Raw genomic sequence first — 18,756 nt, 5'->3', positions numbered from 1 at the left:
CATATAAATCTGGGGAACATAGGATCATGGGAACACAGGGATGACTCTCATATGCTACTGTAACGGATTGTTCTGTCAGAAGTATTCCAGAGCCCACAAATCATTACTACTCAAAAAGAGAGCTAAAGAAGATTTGACCAGCCCTGATGTTCTCGCAGATATTTTTGTTACGAAGAAACCGACAAAAAAGCTGAAACTGAAAAACACCTATAACATCCAAGGTGCAAGGTCCCTGAACCAAACATGATCTTTGGCATCTTTTCTCTGACCCTCAAAAGGATATTTATTCCCAACTTGGTGTCAGATATCACCTACATTTCACTGATCAGGCACTTTAAATTATCCCAAAGCTCATCTCTGTTTCTGTGTCTCACACATAACAGCCTCCTTCTGCTTCTGTGTCTCCACATACACACTCACAGAGAACCGCGGTCATTACGGAAAGCCACCGAGCCAAAGATGATCAGAGAGCGCAAGGCAAACTTAACCTAAAAAACCCAAAGAGCATGATAAGTAGCCTTTTACATGGCCTGATATTATCATATTCATGCCTCATTCATAACAGACAAACTGATCAAAAACCTCGAGCTGTTCCAGAAGGTCATCTTTGGGTTCATTGTAGGTCAAGCTAAGCCATGAAAGCTGAGGGTCATGGGAAGCTGCAGTTCTTGGCTCGACTGGATAGGAACTTCACTGACAGGTTCTCTTGGAGGATGTTTGTAAAATGGCCGACCACTGATACCACAGTAAAGAGCAGCACTCGGTGACTGTGCCGTACATCCTGGGCCAAGGACATGGCGAGCACATCATGACCAATGATCTGAACCAGGGAGGAGGCACTGTGAAAGGAGTGGAAGACTGCGTCCTCTACTCTGGGTTTGGAGTAGGGGAAGATGTGTGGACATGTGTGCATGTGTGATTGTGTGTGCGTGCGTGTGTGTCTGTGTGTGTGTGTGTGTGTGTGTGTGTGTGTGTGTGTGTGTGTGTGTGTGTGTGTGTGTAAGGGAGAGCAGCGAGGGAGTATGTGCCTGTGTTTTAGTGGTTTGAATTGGTTTGATTACATTTGGAGATAGCAATCAGCTCCATTCCACTCGATGCCTTATTGTGTTTGATGTCCGATGAGCATCCAGACGGAGCAACTCAACACGCATAGCCTGTTAATGCACACACACACACACACGGTAGGGAGAAATCTCAGACAGGGCATCTTCTAACTGACATACTCTGAGTGAGTTCTCATGTTTTCTCTCTGTGGTGCAAACACTTTGTATATGACACTAGCAGCACAGGTGTGTAAAGAAAAACTAACCTGACACCATCTGCCGGCACCCTCCTTTCTGACTCCTCCATCTATCATCTCTTTCCTTGCTTTATACGTCTTTCTCCCTATTTATTCAAGTATCAGTATCAGTCTTGATATTTCTCATTTTTGGTGGCAAGTGGTTTTCTTTCTAAGTAAACACATTTGGAAATGCTCTGTCACTGTTTAGGGTGGGAAAGGAGTGTGTATGTGTGTCTGCGAGTGATTGTGGTGGGGAGGGACAGCTCACACACACACACACACACACACACACATGCAAATGTTTGACTGGATGTCGTGGAAACGGGCGATGTTTGGTCCTGATAGTTTCTCTCTCTCTTTAATTGTGGGGAAATGGGTTTCAGATGTTACTGTGCGACTGATCACTTTAGGCCCCGCTCGGCCCCGTCATGTCCTCCCAAACCACATCAAGGAGCCCAGGGCTGATGTGGGACGATAGCGGCCCAGCGAGGGAGGCCCACTGTGGGGCTAAAATGCTCCTCTGGGTGCCCTTGCAATAACAAGATCCACATTAGCAGTAGCCGTGTGATCTGTCTGCTAAGCTAGGCTGTGTTGCTGCCTACCGTGTGATATGTGATGCTACTGCACAAAAACAACAAATCAAACATGACTGGAGCGAGAGATTTTCAGCTGTAGTTTGTTGAATGTAGCTTCTATCAGATGTAATTTGTTCTCATCTTTCATCAAGTCTTTGATATCTGATAGGAATAATAAAATTGTTGCTGGTGTGTGTGTGTGTGTGCGGGGGGGGGGGGGGGGGGGTTCCTCTGTTTGCTCCAGTGCTGCACAGGAGCAGGCATTTCAGCAGGCCAAATACTTGACCATACAGGAGCTTTAACACCTGATATTCTGGTGTAAATTTTCCTATTTAAGCTTTCAATTTTTCCTCCCATGTTTATACATATCATGACAGCCAATTAAAAAAAATATATCTACAAAGCTGCATTGAAAACTTTATAATCAAACTAATGGAAACTGTCCTCCACATATTTGCAGCACCTGTTGAAGAGATGGCCGATCACTGTGGGTGTAACAAACCCACATTCCAGTAATAGAGCCTTTTGGTTGCTTTGGTTTGTTTTACTTGGATGACTCCTTACCCCTGGGTGAGGACTCTGGTAATTCACAGGGGGAGAAATGCAGGGGTTGATGTCATGTGTTCCAGCTCTAAAAGCGGGAGAAAGAGAGGGGACCACAAAGATGCAATGCTGCCCCCTGTTGTTGGGCAAGGCAAGGATAATATCTAACATACAGATGGGTGACAAATGAGAGGAAAAAGCTGATCAATCATAGAAAATGCAGATGCCTCTATACATCATGGATCAAGGGCTCGCCGAATGGTTGAGAGAGCATGAAAATTAGAGATGCTCTCGCTTTGTTGGGATGGCACGTTTCCTGCTGTCTCCAGTATGGAAATGTAAGTTATGGAGGACCTTGTAGAGACAATGTGTATATTGGTATTTCTACATGTCCCAAGTGAACACTTTCAATACAGCTGGTTTGAAAGCCTCAATACTTCAACAAGGTTTCAATCAACCCAATTTGCTTCCCAGTCCTCCATATCTCAACCCAGGTGAATGCCTTATGGGAGATTTTGGAATAACGCGTTATATAATGCGCTCTCAACCACCGTCATCAAAACACCAAATGAGGGGACATCTTTCAGCCGAGTGTTGTTCGTCCTTCCAGTAGAGTTCAGAGACTTGGAGAGTGTATGATGAGGAAGAAATGAAGCTGTTTCGGAAGCTCAGGGTGGAACAACACCTTAGTGAAAGACTCTATGTTTCTTTTAATTTGTCACCTGTCTGTATATGGATCAATATGGACAGAGAAATGGCTTTTTTCGTTTTACCTCCAATGCTGAAATATAACTTTATGACATCATACTTGTTCATACTTACCTCCACCATCTGTCCCACCTTACATATCTTATCTCAAAAGTAACCCAGACACTACTTACTGGACATTTCTATAATTTGTCTGACGTTCCCTGGAACGTCCCCGACACTCCCTGGACACTTGGGAGATGGGGTCCTTCGAGGACGTTCTGGATCCCGTGTCTGTCCTGAGGTCTACAAGAATCATGATTTATGGAGCCATCCTCCAGAGACAGTTTTGTCTCCTGACCCATACTTTACTTTATGCTATCTTGTTCTCTCCAATGACTTGGTCTCACAGATTGTCATGAGTTCATGTGCACTTTATCTCTCTGTAATCAAAAACAAATGTAATCTCTAGAAACAAGACTGAAACACAAGATGTCACAATTTGTATTCATTCATGCATACTTTCTATTGAAAACCATGCACTGCTCTTCAATTGATCCCTATCACGACAGGTTACACAACAATTTTGTGCGGAAAAAAAGAAGTTCTGGAGCCCCAGGATGATGCTTTACACAATAATGTTACCTTATTACTTAGGCTGGGGGGTTTTCCCTTATAATTCACATTGACAGGCGCACAGTATTTGTGTGTGCATGTGTATCTCTTTGTGTGTTTTTGGGCTAATGTAACAGTGGGATGAAGAGAAAGATGGAGGAGGAGGATGTGGGAGGGAGGGGAAGTCAGATAGCCACCAGTTGATAGAAATGTATCAGCCAGCTGGCCAGCAGCCGCAGAACTTTGGAGCTCTCCCTGATCTCTGGCTCAGAGAAAATACAACAGCCAGAGGCAACAGGGGGGCTGAAAGGGTCTATTTGCATTGAAGCTCGCCGGGCAGTCGAGTTTTGTTGCACTTACAATGGATATTTAAAAATGCTTTTCTTTGTCTCTATTTTGAAGAGTGAATGGTTTGTGAGCTGGACTCGCACCTGCAACTTTTGCAAACATGTTACTTTGTGTGGTGAGCCGTTAATGAATCTATGACGTGCAGTAAAATCCAAGTCAATGGCATTTACATGAATACATGTCGTGTAAGATGTTCTGTTTCGATGTGTTTGATATAAAAATTTACGGAGCAATTCCACAGAAACCAGGACAGATCACAGTGCCTCTGCCCTGTGGGCACGACAAGCCCACAGACAAAAACATAAAACATCTGTTACCCATATTTTGTGATCCTTCCAAGAGGAGCAATCCAAGGTTACTCCAAGAAGGTCATCATCACTTTAATCTCCGTCTCTCCCCTACCATATTCTCTCTCTGTCCTCCTCTTGTTCTTTTTCAGTAGCTCCTATTGAGCATCAAAGGCTCCACTCTCTGTTCCTATGGAGCAGGAATCTCCCTACTGTGTAAACAGCACTCGAGTCCTTTCCAACTGAGAAACAGATTGGACTTGAACCTGCGTGTGAACCTCAACATCTATACTGTACCAGTCAGCCAAAGGGAAATTAGGGTGTGGGCGGAACGAGGTTTATCTTGTTTTGGGTCTAATTTACCTTCATGAGCAAAAGGAAAGCATTATCAGCGGCCTTTAAGACAAAATGTGTAGTATCACTCTCAAAATGTTAATGTATTAGAATAGCTCTGCAGGGCTGACATATACAGCTCATTATTACTATTTTTTTTTGGATGTATCATAGAAAAAAATGATTTATTTAAAGATCTGTAAATCACCTCCACTTGTTGGTGTTGTTATTTTTACTTCATTTTGTGACAGGCTCTTGCAGACAGGCGAGGATAAGATGAGAAGGGAGAAGGGTTTATTTTGGAAGAACAAAGAGGGGTTGGTAGGACGAGAGAGCATGCCATCAAAGGCAGGGGTTGATGACAAGCAGAGAGAGAGAGACTGTGTGTGTGTGTGTGTGTGTGTGTGTTTAAAAGTGAAGGAGTGAAGTTGTGTGCCCCTCTTGGTTTTACTACCAGTACCCTGTTATAATTGTACAGGCTTTGTCTGGGGAGGATTGGGCATTTAAGATAAACCCTGTCTATGAATGTATATCCATCCACGCACACACTTTAGTGCACAGGTGTACACACACATCTATAGACACACACACACACACACACACACACACACACACAGACAGAGGACTGATTATCCGAATAACAAAATGTTACTTAACATCCAGACAAGGGCGCAGCCTGGTGGCTATGGAGGGTAGTGTCACTTAATCTGCGCACAGCGTCTGCATTTCAAGAAAGGCTTAAAACAACATACAATCAATCTATTTTTTTCATGAATTTATTTGTTTGTTTACATTGATACCCTTGATTTTCCCTGTATGTTTCTACCTTACATTTTTCCACCTTGTATGACAGTTTTTTGGATATTGATATAGATTTTTTTTAGGGTATTCCTTGTCTCTCTGTGTTTCTTCAACAGTACTGAAGCTAAAAGATTTGCTACAATTTTCAATCAAGTTCTGTGGGTTTACACCATGCTTGAGAATGCTTGAGAAATTGAGCCTTGACTGTGTGCATGTCCTCATCCGCCTTTTGGCTGCCCCAGATAAGAACATCAAAGCATTTGAATGCTTATCATCCCTTGTTGTAATTATAGCAGTGAGCCACAACAGTACCGGACAGGACTGCAGGCAGGTTTTTAAATGAGAGGAAAGGCCTACATCCACCCGTAACTGTGTGTGTGAGAGAGAGAGATCATAGCCTTTGATCACCTGGCTGTGTTTGATTGAATTGGTACAGCGCTAAAGCCTTGTTTTGATATCGTTGTTTTTGTCTTTTGTTACATAATTCAATAGGAAGTGGCAGGTGGGGTTGTTTAACGCCAGATGCTGCTTTTGTGCCGTTGCAGGTTACATGTGCCTGAACAGGGTGGCCTCATCACCATTGTCAGTTATTGCTTCAAAGCTGGTATCCATAATGTTTTTTAATGGACAGATTGTCATTATCCAACTGCAATAGTATCATAGAAAATCAACAATGGTGGGAGATACTCATCATAATGCTGTATTCTATTAAGAAGCGTTTATCATATCGTATCGTGGTTCGTTGCATTGCATTTGTACTTGTTGACACAGATAATGAAAGTCTTTTCAAAGCAGAGCCGTTCACAATCACCTCCTGTTTGTCACAGCAAAATCAAACATCAGCAAAGCAGATTGAGCTGCAGGGGTTTGTAGATTATCCACTGAATATAAGGAGTAAAACATTACTGTGTTGTAAAAATATTCCATTTGAATATGTCTTAGATTCACAAATTCACTTTAATTCATATTTAACTTCAAATTAAAATAAAAGTGCAAAAGTATATCAGTGAGGAAAATGTACTTACGTATCAAAAGTAATACGTTCACCATGCAGAACCGAATCTCAACTGAAACGTTAAGGTTACTGCTATTGATGCGTTCCTGTTTAAGCAAAACAAATCTATCTGGTGGAGGTGAAGCTAATTTGTAAACTTTGTAATTCACTGCATAGTTTCATCAGTAACAGTGCACCATATTTTATAGAAATATCATGTTTCATCTGGAAAATATTTATCTGCAAAGTAAGAAGAGGTGGTAGAAAGAGGCTGAAGCTAAGTCAGAATGGCTCTTTTAAAATGTAGTGGAAGAGAAGGATAAAGTTAATCAAATCTGGGCATTTTGATGATGAATTTCAGCCACACAACCCAACATCACAGGCAGGAAGTGAACACACCCAAATGTATCTCCTCTCACGTTTAAATGTAAGTTTATGAAAGATAGACTCAGTAAAAGCAGCTAGACAGAGCTGTAGAGAATAGCTGCATATTTCTCAATGAGAGGATGACTCTTTATGATATATGAACTCCCCCATTCAGTGGTGTTAACAATCCTGCTTTGTCATGGATGGGAAAATACTTGAATATCCGGCAAGTGTGTGCAAGTGTGTGTGTGTGTGTGTGTGTGTGTGTGTGTGTGTGTGTGTGTGTGTGTATGTGTGTATGTGTAGGCGCCATTATCAGCAACTCCATGGCCATGCAGCTGCACACAAGAAGAGAGAGGCAGCTCTTTTACAAGTCTGTGACATTCACATTGACCCACCTGTTTTTCTTGTGTGTGTGTGTGTGTGTGTGTGTGTGTGTGTGTGTGTGTGTGTGTGTGTGTGTGTGTGTGTGTGTGTGTGTGTGTGTGTGTGTGTGTATGTGTGTCTCCGTGTGTGTCTCTGTGTGTGTTTGTATGATCCCACCTGCCTCTCTCTCACTCTGCTCTCTCTAGATTGTATTTTGTCTTCACCTGTCTGTGTCAGCCGTGCTAATCCCTCCCACAGGCTTTGACAGACACGTCTTCGATAAGACAAGACACCCGATCCCTTTAAAGCCGTTTGATCTGCACACACACCCACACACACACACACATGTACACACACAGAGTGAGGGAGGGAGAGGGAGAGAGTGGTCCCCCTCTTATTGCTCTAAAAAGGCAGACCAAAACAGTGTTTAGATTATTTTTACTCTTCATCTTTAACACACAGGCCATATTACATTATGTGTACACATATAAATACGGTGGATAAAGAGAATGATGTCAAAACTTTGTGATAAAGTGAGTCAGTTATTTCTAACTAAATAAGCATTGGCTTGAAAATAGGTGTAATTAGAATGACAGTTTTATAATATTTATCAAACTTGTCTCACATTAAAGTACAGGCCAGTTTTAAAGTGTTGCAGTATCTTTCTCCTGTAAGTGCTTTAAGCCTCCTCCTCCACCCTCCGTCTCCCTGCTCACTCCCACTGGCCCGTTGGCAGAGCCTCAGATGGTTGACGGGAGAATTCTGTCACTAAAGCTAATATTAGTCTCGGAACCCTTCACTCCTCCTCTCTTCAGTCGTTCTGCCTGATACGTCGTCCCACAGTTTCACTAAAACTAATTAAATGTCAGGACGAGGTGGCGAAGACGCCTGCTGACAGGAAATGTCACCAGAAAGCCCTTCATGACAAATATTTCCACGCAGTCTGGGTTGATTTGCAGTCGACTGGATGTGACTGCTCTCCAGTGGTCAACTTGTTACTTGTTCACCCCAAATTTACAGATTGACGGTACTGGCTGTTTGAAAAGACATCATTCAGCTTCCAGGCTTCCATGAAAGGCAAAAACAGTCTGAATTGAGAAGGTAAAATTGGACTGAAAGTATCGCATGTGTGCAAGGTATTTCAGCTTTCAAGGACCACCTTTGAAAATCTCTGGGCACTTTTCAACTTCTTCAACTTTCAGTGCAAGGCTGCTGCTCAGAAACAAGAAAAAGAACATGGAGTGTGAATCCTCTCCACAGATGACATTTATTTTTCTGAAAATAAAATAAATAAATAAAGAAATGGGATATCTGTATTGCATAATTCTAACTCTGCTAAGATGCTTTTTAAATAGAGGAAAGATGACTTCAAACATGCCATTATGATGGTTCACGCTGGTACATTTTAAATTTAGGGTTCTAACAATGTGTCCCAACTTTGTGACACATTGACAGAAAGTGCAGTGATTTGAGAATGAAATATTTGCTCAGACCAACTTCAAATACATAAAAACGGATGCAGAAGACAATGCACGTTGTTGCAGCTGCCATAGTTGCACTAAAACACCACCAGGAGGCAAACTTACCCCAGGAAACAGACACACAGAAACTTGTGTCCTCTCTTGAAAAAGCATCTTGAAAAAGTCAGAACACGCAAAGAGAGGCTGAGATTTTTTGATGATATTTTGTTCTTCTTCCTTTCATTTGTGTTTGGTATTTTGCAACATAAAGCTTGATGCTTCTGTCTTCCTCCCCCCCGTCTCCTCCTTTTCTGTCACTGCATGACAAACCTGTCTCCATACCTCCCGCTCCTGTTCTCCTGCTATTGTCACTCCTCCTCTGTCACTTAGACCTGAGCAAAAATCTGCCATAAAGTGCTGCAACTGAACTTCCTCAATAATATCAATCAATCATGACCTCAAGGACAATTAGATTTTTTTCACTTACATATCTTCATCTTCAAGTTCTCTTATGAGAATCTGCCCTAAATGTGCAGTCAAACCCTTTTACTGTTACTGTTACCTTTGCTGTTCTATAATTCACAGATGATTTTGTTGTAATGTGACATGGTGTCCCCCAAATCCATCACCTTTCCGCAGAAATCCGAACTCAACTTAACTGCAAATTGTGTCCATTTTCGTAACATAAGCACACAACAGTGGGCTTGCTACTGGTTGCTATATCGTACCACTTATTTTTATATCTTTATCAGAAAGAAATGACTAAAGTAACTCACGTAAAGTTCACAGGTCTGTAATTGCTTTGAGCAGAAAATTGCATTTATATTCTACAAGGTTTTTGCATTTTGTCTTTTGTCTTACATGTTAAAATGACACGGCCTCTTTTGTAGAGGTTTCATACAGCATTATAGTGTATGGCGTGTTTTCATTTTAGTTTGGTGTGACTTCAAGCTGCACTAAACAGTGCATTCTTATAAAAACCATAGATCAAATGGCTGTGTGTAAGTGGTAACTCATAGTTACAAAACCACAGAGAATATTACCTGAGAATAATATCTGCTGTTCCCCTCAGCTCTACAGAGCTATTGGTCTATTTTGCATCATTCTTTTGGTTTTCCTACCCACAAACTATACACTACCTGTCCTTAACCATACTGCAGACAGAAAGGCTTAACGACAACCTGCTGATAATAGCGGAGCATAAACTCATCAGGACTTGGTAGAGACCAACACAGAGCTAAAAGGAGCTTAGACTCATCAAGAGGTCGGAAACACAACTACAAATGAATTCTAATGTTGTTCATGAATTTCAAACATGATAATATGCCAGTGTTACATTTACAGCTGCTGCCCTCTAGTGGCCCAAAAGAAACTGTTAACTTTGATTGTACTTAAAATTTATGGTTCCAAGTTCCAACTTTAACTCTTTTTCTTTTTTCCTTTTTTTCTTTTTTTTTTTTTTGGGCCAATACAATACAGTGCATTTCATATTTGAAACATTTACTGTATGAGGCACTTAATTAACCTCCAAATTTGCTGAATTATATAATATATAATAAAATGTGTTAAAAGTGAAGCACAAATGACAAAGAATTAAGGAAAAACAAAAAAACGTCCCTCACCTGATTGCTCTCTTCCTCTAATCCCAGTCCTGTGATTTTCAAACATTTATTTTCTTTGGTATCTACATAATGATATATTATAGAGCCTGAAAAGCTTTGTCCTTCATGTCTAATACATTGAGATTATTCCTCTGTTACATCCTGTTGCGTTTTGTTTGATTCGTGATGAAAGTATTTCCTTTGATCGCCATCTGATTTATGATGTGCTGGATCAAACGTTGGCATGATCAAAAGAGTTGGTGTGAATTGGGGAGCACTCTGCAGTTTTAGGAAGTTTGGCTTGAATCGCCTTCTTACTTCAGTCTTTTATCTCCACGCAGTTGTTTTGGTTTGGTTGACAGTTTCAACAGGTGTGTCAGATGTTTTATTGACGACGGCTGATGCGCAAAACTCAGTTTGATTGCTGTTATTATTATGCAGCGATGATAGTGGTGCTGATAATTAGAGTATGCTGTTGGTCTGTTGTGGTATCAGTGATGATGGTGATGATTTGTGAAGGTGATGACAATGATGGGTGGAGGGGAAGTTGCAAATGTGGAAGAATATGCAAATTACTTGACATATTTTTATCATGTGTTACTTGTAATATAGAAAGAAAAAGCTAAATTTCCAAGACACGTGATCAGCCATCACCTCCGACCTCTTCTACGTTAGTCTAACTAGGAAAGGACAACAATTTAACTTTATTTCGATATCCGTACTTGTCCTCTTTGCACCTAGACCTATTTTATCTAATACATTTGTATTGTAAGTACTCATCTGAGTATAGAGTCTTTGAATAGTTTGTTGGATCCTTTCTTACCTTTTAATTACACTTTGTGGGTTAATTGCTACAGGATTTTATATCACATTAACCTGTATGTTAACTGTGCTGTTGCGCTGACCTCAATACATTCACACAGTTTATCACTGTTCACTATCCAAAATGACATGAGACCAAATACAAGTGGACAATACCAGGAACTCAAATTCCACATAACACTGAAGAAAAGAAAGGCAATAAAAAGGTCATGAATATCTCTCATTTATCTGAAAATTCTTCACACCTTCACTTCATAAATAACAGTCAGAATGGAATATCTTACCGTCGGGTCTATGGACGATTACAAGCAGCTGGTGTTAGACTTTCAGTGCTATTTGTATCTGTTTCCATGTCATGTTGAGTGGAAAGATCAGACAGTAGGCTAGTCATGTAACCTAGTGAAGGAGTGCCAGTTCTAATTGGATTACCTATGTAGTTTCCTGAGACATGCTATGCACTCCTTAATGTGTCCTACTACACAGAACCACCACTGAAGGAAAGCAGATCAAAACACTTTTTTATGGCTCCAGTAATGATAATAATAATAATAATAATAAGAGGTATTTAAGTGTGCATGCAATCCGGCATGAAATAACTTGACAGAGCTGATCTGAAAACTCATTGTTTTGTGACCCATCCAGTGATCATACAGCAGGACTTTAACATTTCAAAGATCAAGAGAAGAAGATTACAACTTAAGGGACACATGGCCAGTCAGTGTATTTCAAGTAAAACAAGTGCAGGTGATGCTCTGTCTTTTAAAACACGACTGAAACTGCCTGGCATCAAGAACATTATGCTTCGCTCAGCTTCTGCAAAACATTTTAAATTTAGTTCACCCAGCGTTGGCACAAACACTCTGTACAGATTTCTTTCCAGCAACTCTTCAGGGAACATTCTTGTATGAACTACTGGGGGAAGAACAATGTGTTCATGTGGTTTCAAACGTTTTGAAAACAGTTTTGAGGAGCAGTTTAGTAACTCTGTTCTTGACTCCATTGCTTAATATGATGATTTAGATGAGGTGGAGGATAGTTTTCTCTTTCTTTTACTTGTTTGTGCTTTGGAGCTTTTTTGGGGGGGTATGAATAATATGTGACAGCTATGTTTCAATATGTAAACAAAAGCAGTAGCAGGGCATTTTTTTAGTTTAATCAATTGCTGCCATGTTTGTCACAGCAGGACCAAAACAGTGTTTTGTTATTTCCTGGTCTACAGGCTGGTGATAAGGTCAGTGAATAGGCTTTGTGTATCACATCATTCATAAATGTTAGGCTATTTCTGAAAACGGAGATAGCACTGCTTTCCCAAAGTAACTAGACTAGTGTTGAAGAATAGCACCTGAACCTTTCAGGTGAGTGTTACCTGCAAATAGGCTATTAATGGGAACGTAGATCTAAAAGCAACATCCCTGGTGATTGGATCATTGATCGGCTCTTTCATTGGCTGGCTCGGCTGTCAGTCAGGGGCTGCACTTGCTGGTTCGTTTAAACCCATGAATTACGCAGCGCGACTTATCTTGGTTTAGTCTCCAGCCTGTGGACTGTGTCGCAGCGTCCCCGGAGGGACTGACGGAGCATCTGTTGGAATACAACTCCACTCCGAGCAGCAGCTCCAGCATCCCTCAGCACCGGCGAGGCGCGATCACACGGAGGAAATAAACGCGTAAATGGAGTTTCAATCGTCGTCGTGACTGTTCTCCACCGCCTCTCAATCTGCAGAAGATCCTGCGTTGAAGTCGCAGCAGCATCCACACCACCGCGGCTCTCTCCCTTAGCAGACATGGGAACCGTCCTTTCTATATCTCCCGCGTCCAAGAAGGCTTCTATTATGGACGGTGAAGTCGCGGGAGATGGACTCAAAAACGACAAAAGCCTCAAGCGGCACTCGATGTTCGTCTCTCTGTCCTGGAAGAAGCTGGTGGCCAATTCGGCCAAGAAGAGTGCCAAGAAAGTGACCCCGAACCCGCTGCCCACCCGCGAGCTCCCGTCCAGCCAGGTGGCTCAGCTCAACAGCGAAAACATCAGGAAAACGCACCAAACCGAAGAGAAGAAACCCAAAGCGCCCATCCCGGTCCCGGTGCCCACGGTGCCCAAGCAAAACAACGAGGCTGTCGTCCAAAACGGGAGGCTCTCCACGGTCCAGAAGCAACCCAGCAGCCTGTCCCTGGTGTCGCCGAGGCGGATAGTGATCCAGGCTTCAACAGGAGAGCTGCTGCGCTGCTTGGGGGACTTTATGTGCCGCAGGTGTTTCAAACTGAAAGAGCTGAACAGCGGAGAGGTGATCCTCTGGTTCCGAAACATCGACCGGACTCTTTTGCTCCAGGGCTGGCAGGACCAAGGCTTCATCACGCCGGCCAACGTGGTGTTCGTGTACCTGTTGTGCGAAGACACCATAGCGGACAGCGTCGACAGCCCGGCCGAGCTGCAGGGCACCTTTCAGACTTGCCTCTACCTCGCCTACTCCTACATGGGCAACGAGATCTCCTACCCGCTCAAGCCCTTCATGATCGAGTCGAACAAGGACGTTTTCTGGGAGACCTCTCTCCGGATCATCAACAGGATGAGTGCCAAAATGCTGCAGCTGAACGCAGACCCGCACTTTTTCACCGAGGTCTTCCAGGATCTCAAAAACCAACGAGACACCAGCGACTCAAACCTGGACCGCTGACATGGGAACGAACAAGACACTGGTGTTTTATTATTAAGATGAATGTTTTGCAAAGTCACATGACGGTGATTTTGAATGAAAGGGCCAACGTTGAAGGCTCCCCACCTGTGGGCTGAATATCTCTCTCGTGATCAACAACTTCAGTATGGTGTTTAGGCTACAGTGTAGGAGATTTCATAAATGCATGCCAATGGTATATTGTCCTCTTTTGTCTTGTCCCTCGAGTGACACAGGGATCGAGCTCGTGGTGTAAATCACATTGTTAGTGACACTCAAACCCCCGATTCATTCATGATTAGCCTACTTTCCGGGTAAGAGTAGGTGTCGCAGTGAGGTGAGGTTCCAGGCAGGACCAGAATAGAACTGTGTTTGTGAGGAGGCGGAGCTGTCCGAGGTGCTGACCTGTGCAGCCATTACCCCCCCACCCCCACCCCCCTCTACTTGAATCACTTTTCCACAACAGAGCCAAGTGTGGCTTAGAGGACCAGAGTCAGCCCAGTATAATTTCAGCACATAAGCCTAAGCTTTGTAAGCAGAGGTATATAGTATATTGTGCTTTTTAAATTCTCAGCCACCTGATAGTTAAGTTGTTAGACAAGCAACAGACATCAGGGGCATGTTTTTTAAAGGGGACAAACACATTACTTGGTGTAAGTGTAGATATTTCTCTATGGGCAAATATCTCTATCTCTATGGGCAGCATTGGTTAAAAGCTTGTTTCTATCTGCAAACCTTGACTATATGTTAAAAGGTCCCTCCTGCAGAAAAGCAACATGCTAAAGCCTTTGTATGGCTATTTTAATACCAGGTTGGAATATAACTGTTTTTATCTCTTCTTGTGTGATTAAAAAAAAAAACAACAACAAATTTGTCATGACAACAACCTAGCTTTGAATTAGAATAACTTGTTTTTTGCCTACCAGTGTGATACTGTAGAACTGAATCTGCAAGTGGGCCATTGGTTCAAGTTGAACATGAGGGGAAATTTGTGAAGGGAGTCTTTTTTCCCCCCTAGAATGTGATAAACTGCACTAAATGGTCCCATCGACGGCCATACAGCAACATTATCAACCCGAGGCCTCTGTTGTGTATTGCTTTTCAATACATGTTGGCTGCTGTGATATATTGCTTTGCAACATATTGCAGAGGTCAACTAGAGACTGAATGGACTGAATGTACAGTTTTTCAAGAGATTTTTTTTTTTTTTTTCAAAATCTCACATGTGCCAACTTTAAAATTCTCTTGGCCTGAAACTATATGGTTTACATGTATATATCCCACATGTTAAATCTGCTGTTTCTTCTATTTTCCTCTGCCTGTTTGGAAGGTCACTGCATATGACGTAGTTGAAGCATTACAAAAACAAACAGAGCTTAATGGTCAAATGGTGTTTTTGCCCTGTTTTTTTTTTTTTTTTTTTTCAAATGTGCTGTGAGCCTCAGTTTGCTGGATTCAATTCATTTTCAGTTCCTACAGTTCCGGATGTTTCTTCATCATGTAAATACTAAGTGTGAACATCTCATCAATAAGCGACAGAACACGATCATTTGCACACGTGTCATTGCAGTTTCTATAAGCTAAAAGTGATTTGACTCCAACGCTGAAACCAAACTTATGGGGCAAATGTGACAGTTAGTATTCAGTATTAGGATCGGTCTAAATGATCATTGTGATGTTGTGTTGTAAACTCATTTTTTGGAAAGTTGAATATAATGCTGCTATTTTTGCACAGCTGTGAACAAACCTTTGATGTTTTGCACAGTGGTATAACACAGTGGTGTTTCCCTTCAGGCGCTGGAGTGTTTGCCATAAAGTTTGCAGTTACTGTCACCAAGTCTTGCTCTAGGATGGTCATCTGTGAATTAGATCTTTTGTATAGCTCTTTTTCTTTTCTTTTCTTTTTTTTCCTATATGTCAGCTATGGAAAGTAATATTTAGATGTGTATGTTGTCTGTGGTGTTTGCACCGCAGTTGCATTCACTCTCTCTACATGTTAATAAAAGGTCAGTGCAGTGATTGTTTATGGTGACCATGATGAAATAAATCCAAACTTATGTAAGATCTCTGGTCTCTCTCGTATCGTCCTGATCATTTAACACTTAATTTTTTTGTGTGTCTCAGCCATGGCATGTTGTTTAGCGTGTGAGTACACATGCTTGTGGCCCACGTTTGTGCTAACGCAGATTGCTGAAGCAGTAATTAATATGGACAGCCTCTTATCCACTCATACCACCCACTAATCCTTGTTTTGAAGGGAGCCCTTGAGACACGTTGGTTATGCAACCAAAATAAATCCATGACGAATATGCTTGCCATGAGGTTGCCATGAGCCTGAAACTCAGGAGATATCATGGGTTCATAGGTTGCCATCAGGTATCGTTACATGGAAAAGTTTACTGAGGAACTACAACCTGAAGGTGTACGCGCACATCCAAGCCAAAAGTAGGGCAGGGGCTGGAACGAAAAAGACAACAAACACATGTCTCACACACTTATTTAATGCACCAAAAAAAAAAAAAAAAAGTGATATTTCGAGCACCCCTGCTCTTCATCAGATGATTTTCCTGAGACAAATCTCTATATACTAACACAAATATACAGTTTTTGGAGGTTTATGGATAGATAAGCAAATGCCTAACCTGTAACAACAGCTACATTATATCCTAGAACATATTGCAGTTGAATTATCGGTGGTGTACGAGGACAATGAAGCATGCTGACACATATAAAGGATATTTTTGGTATCCTGTCTGTGTGTCCTGGGTATTCCAAATGGGGCCACATACTGAAATGGGAACACAGACAACTAAACAGTAAGAAAGTCAACTGTAAAAACCTCGCAATTGACGGAGGAAACTGCTTGCACTCTTCTGCTCAACTGGTCTCACATGCTACATATTTGATAATGATTTTCTGATATATGCAAAAAAAATAAATGTAATATTTATGTATATAAAATCATACCATGCCTGAGTTGCAAAAAAAAAAAAAAAAAATCTGATTATGAAGTTTGAGAAGCTTCACTAGTGTAGAACATGTGTGTGTTGATGATTTACTGTATGAGAGAATGGAGCTGGATTGATAAGGATTTTCCTCCTGGTTTTATGAATAAGCCACATGGGCTGGAGAGTTCCTTCATGTGATTGGTTAGAATCTGCTGCAGTCTCAGAACTGTCTGTGACTCCCCCTCTGTCTCCCCCCCTCCCTCCCTCCCTCCCTCTCTCTCTCTCTCTCTCTCTTTCTCTCTCTCTCTCTCTCTTTCTCTCTCTGTGTGTGTGTGTGTGTGTGTGTGTGTTGGTCTTAGGGACATACAGCATCTATTTTAAGAGCAAAAATGGAGGAAAGCAGACAAAATTGACAAAAAAAAAAAAGAAAACGTGACAGAAAGGGAACAGGAGTGAAACAGTTTGAGAAGTAGGTAGAGGTAGTGAGATTGGAAAGAAAGTGGAACAGGGACACAGAGAATTAAAACAAAATGAGACAAACAGAGGGAGAGGGGGGCCATACAGACACATTTCCATTGATTTCATGTACTGCCAACAAATGCCAGTCTGATGATAAAGAAAGATAGCATCAAACAGGACCATTCTGATCGATCTAAAATAACCATTTTAAAGTTGAAACTTCAGCCCCATTAAGTATTAGCACTGCCCTTAACTAAACTAAGTCTATTATCACCACAAATTGTCACATACTCATAGATTTACAATATTTCACATTGTTGCATACCACTACTATTGCCTCTGTACATATTGTATTTTTTCTTGATTTCTGCAGGCATAAAACAGTATCTTATATAAATTTGTCTTTGAATTTAAAACTCACTGCCATATGTTTGACAGCCACAGTTTTCCACTTCCTTGTGAGCGGAAGCTTTACATATTGTGATCTTTGAGGTCACACAGGTAAGGGAATCAGAGGAAAAACACCACATCATGATGGAGAAAATAGCTTTTTTTGTTATATCTTTTAGTCCCCCCCCACCCCCTCACCCCCCCAGTCCCTACAGTTTGACTTCATGGCAGAATCCTGCAGCAGTGTTATGTAACAGCCTCCCAGTGCAGTGTTGTCAGCCTTCTCTTCTTCGTTATTAAGATTCAACCCAGGTCTCTTGCATATCTATCTGCCAGCCTGCTTTCTGCATTCTTCTCCACTGTGTCTCTATAGTAACGGGTAGGTAAGTGAATGAGAGCTGGACAAAGTGAGCTGTGTGCGGCTGAGCGTGGGCTGAACAACTGCACAACACATACACACTGCGGCGATCAATAGGAGACATGCACACCGTGTTTGTGAGCGTCTGTCAGTGCAGGCATGTGTCCACATCCAGCCACTCTGTCTTTTCTGAGTTACCTCTGCCGTGGTGCTGCTGTGTTCACCACTCTGCTGGTTTTGTCTTCTCTATTTTCTCAGCGGTAATGAAAGACAAGATGAATGGTACCAATGTTACAAGGACAGGCTGAGCTAAGATTCTGAAAACAGTAATACACAAAAAAAAATTTTTTTCAGATTTTTAGATTTTATTTTCTATTACAGAGTATGGTGAAGTCACTTGAGTCACTCAAGGCTGCATAATGCCACAGTTCAGTCTTCTGCTGGTTGTGATGGGTTGTGATTGACTGTTTCTTTTCATTTGTCTGACAGTTTTAGTTGGTTGATTTAGTCCAGGTTTCGTTTCTTTTCCAGCCAAGATACAATAAAAAATAAAACACTGGCCTTAACTATTAAACTCTATATAATTCAAACTAGCACAACATCTAATTATTGATAACTTTATAATATCATATATAACCATATGAGAGTCCGAGAGGACATTTTACTGTCAGTACATGATACTTTCCTTATTGCAGATTTTTTTTTTACATGAATTTATTACTTTCACTCAAGTAAAGGACTTGAATACTTCCACCACTGGTGACAGACCAGGACAATGGAAATTTAAAAAGAACTTTGTAACTTCACTAAGATTGTCAGAACATCGTTACCAGTCTGTATTCAGTCCCTACTT

The 18,756-nt window shown here is 41.6% G+C and overlaps 1 protein-coding gene across 1 annotated transcript; it reads left to right on the top strand.

Moving 5' to 3' along the window:
- Nucleotides 1–12,616: 12,616 nt before the first annotated feature.
- On the top strand, nucleotides 12,617–14,165 carry cdk5r2 (cyclin dependent kinase 5 regulatory subunit 2). The gene has a single exon (XM_022740103.1). It carries the CDS (start codon nucleotides 12,864–12,866, stop codon nucleotides 13,749–13,751), a length of 888 nt encoding a protein of 295 aa, XP_022595824.1. The 5' UTR covers nucleotides 12,617–12,863; the 3' UTR covers nucleotides 13,752–14,165.
- The last annotated feature ends 4,591 nt before the right edge of the window (nucleotides 14,166–18,756 follow it).

The sequence above is a fragment of the Seriola dumerili genome, unplaced genomic scaffold, assembly GCF_002260705.1.
Source record: "Seriola dumerili isolate Sdu_G_001 unplaced genomic scaffold, Sdu_1.0 BDQW01000052.1, whole genome shotgun sequence".
NCBI classification, from domain to species: domain Eukaryota; kingdom Metazoa; phylum Chordata; class Actinopteri; order Carangiformes; family Carangidae; genus Seriola; species Seriola dumerili.
This window is presented reverse-complemented; position numbering and strand designations above follow the sequence as displayed.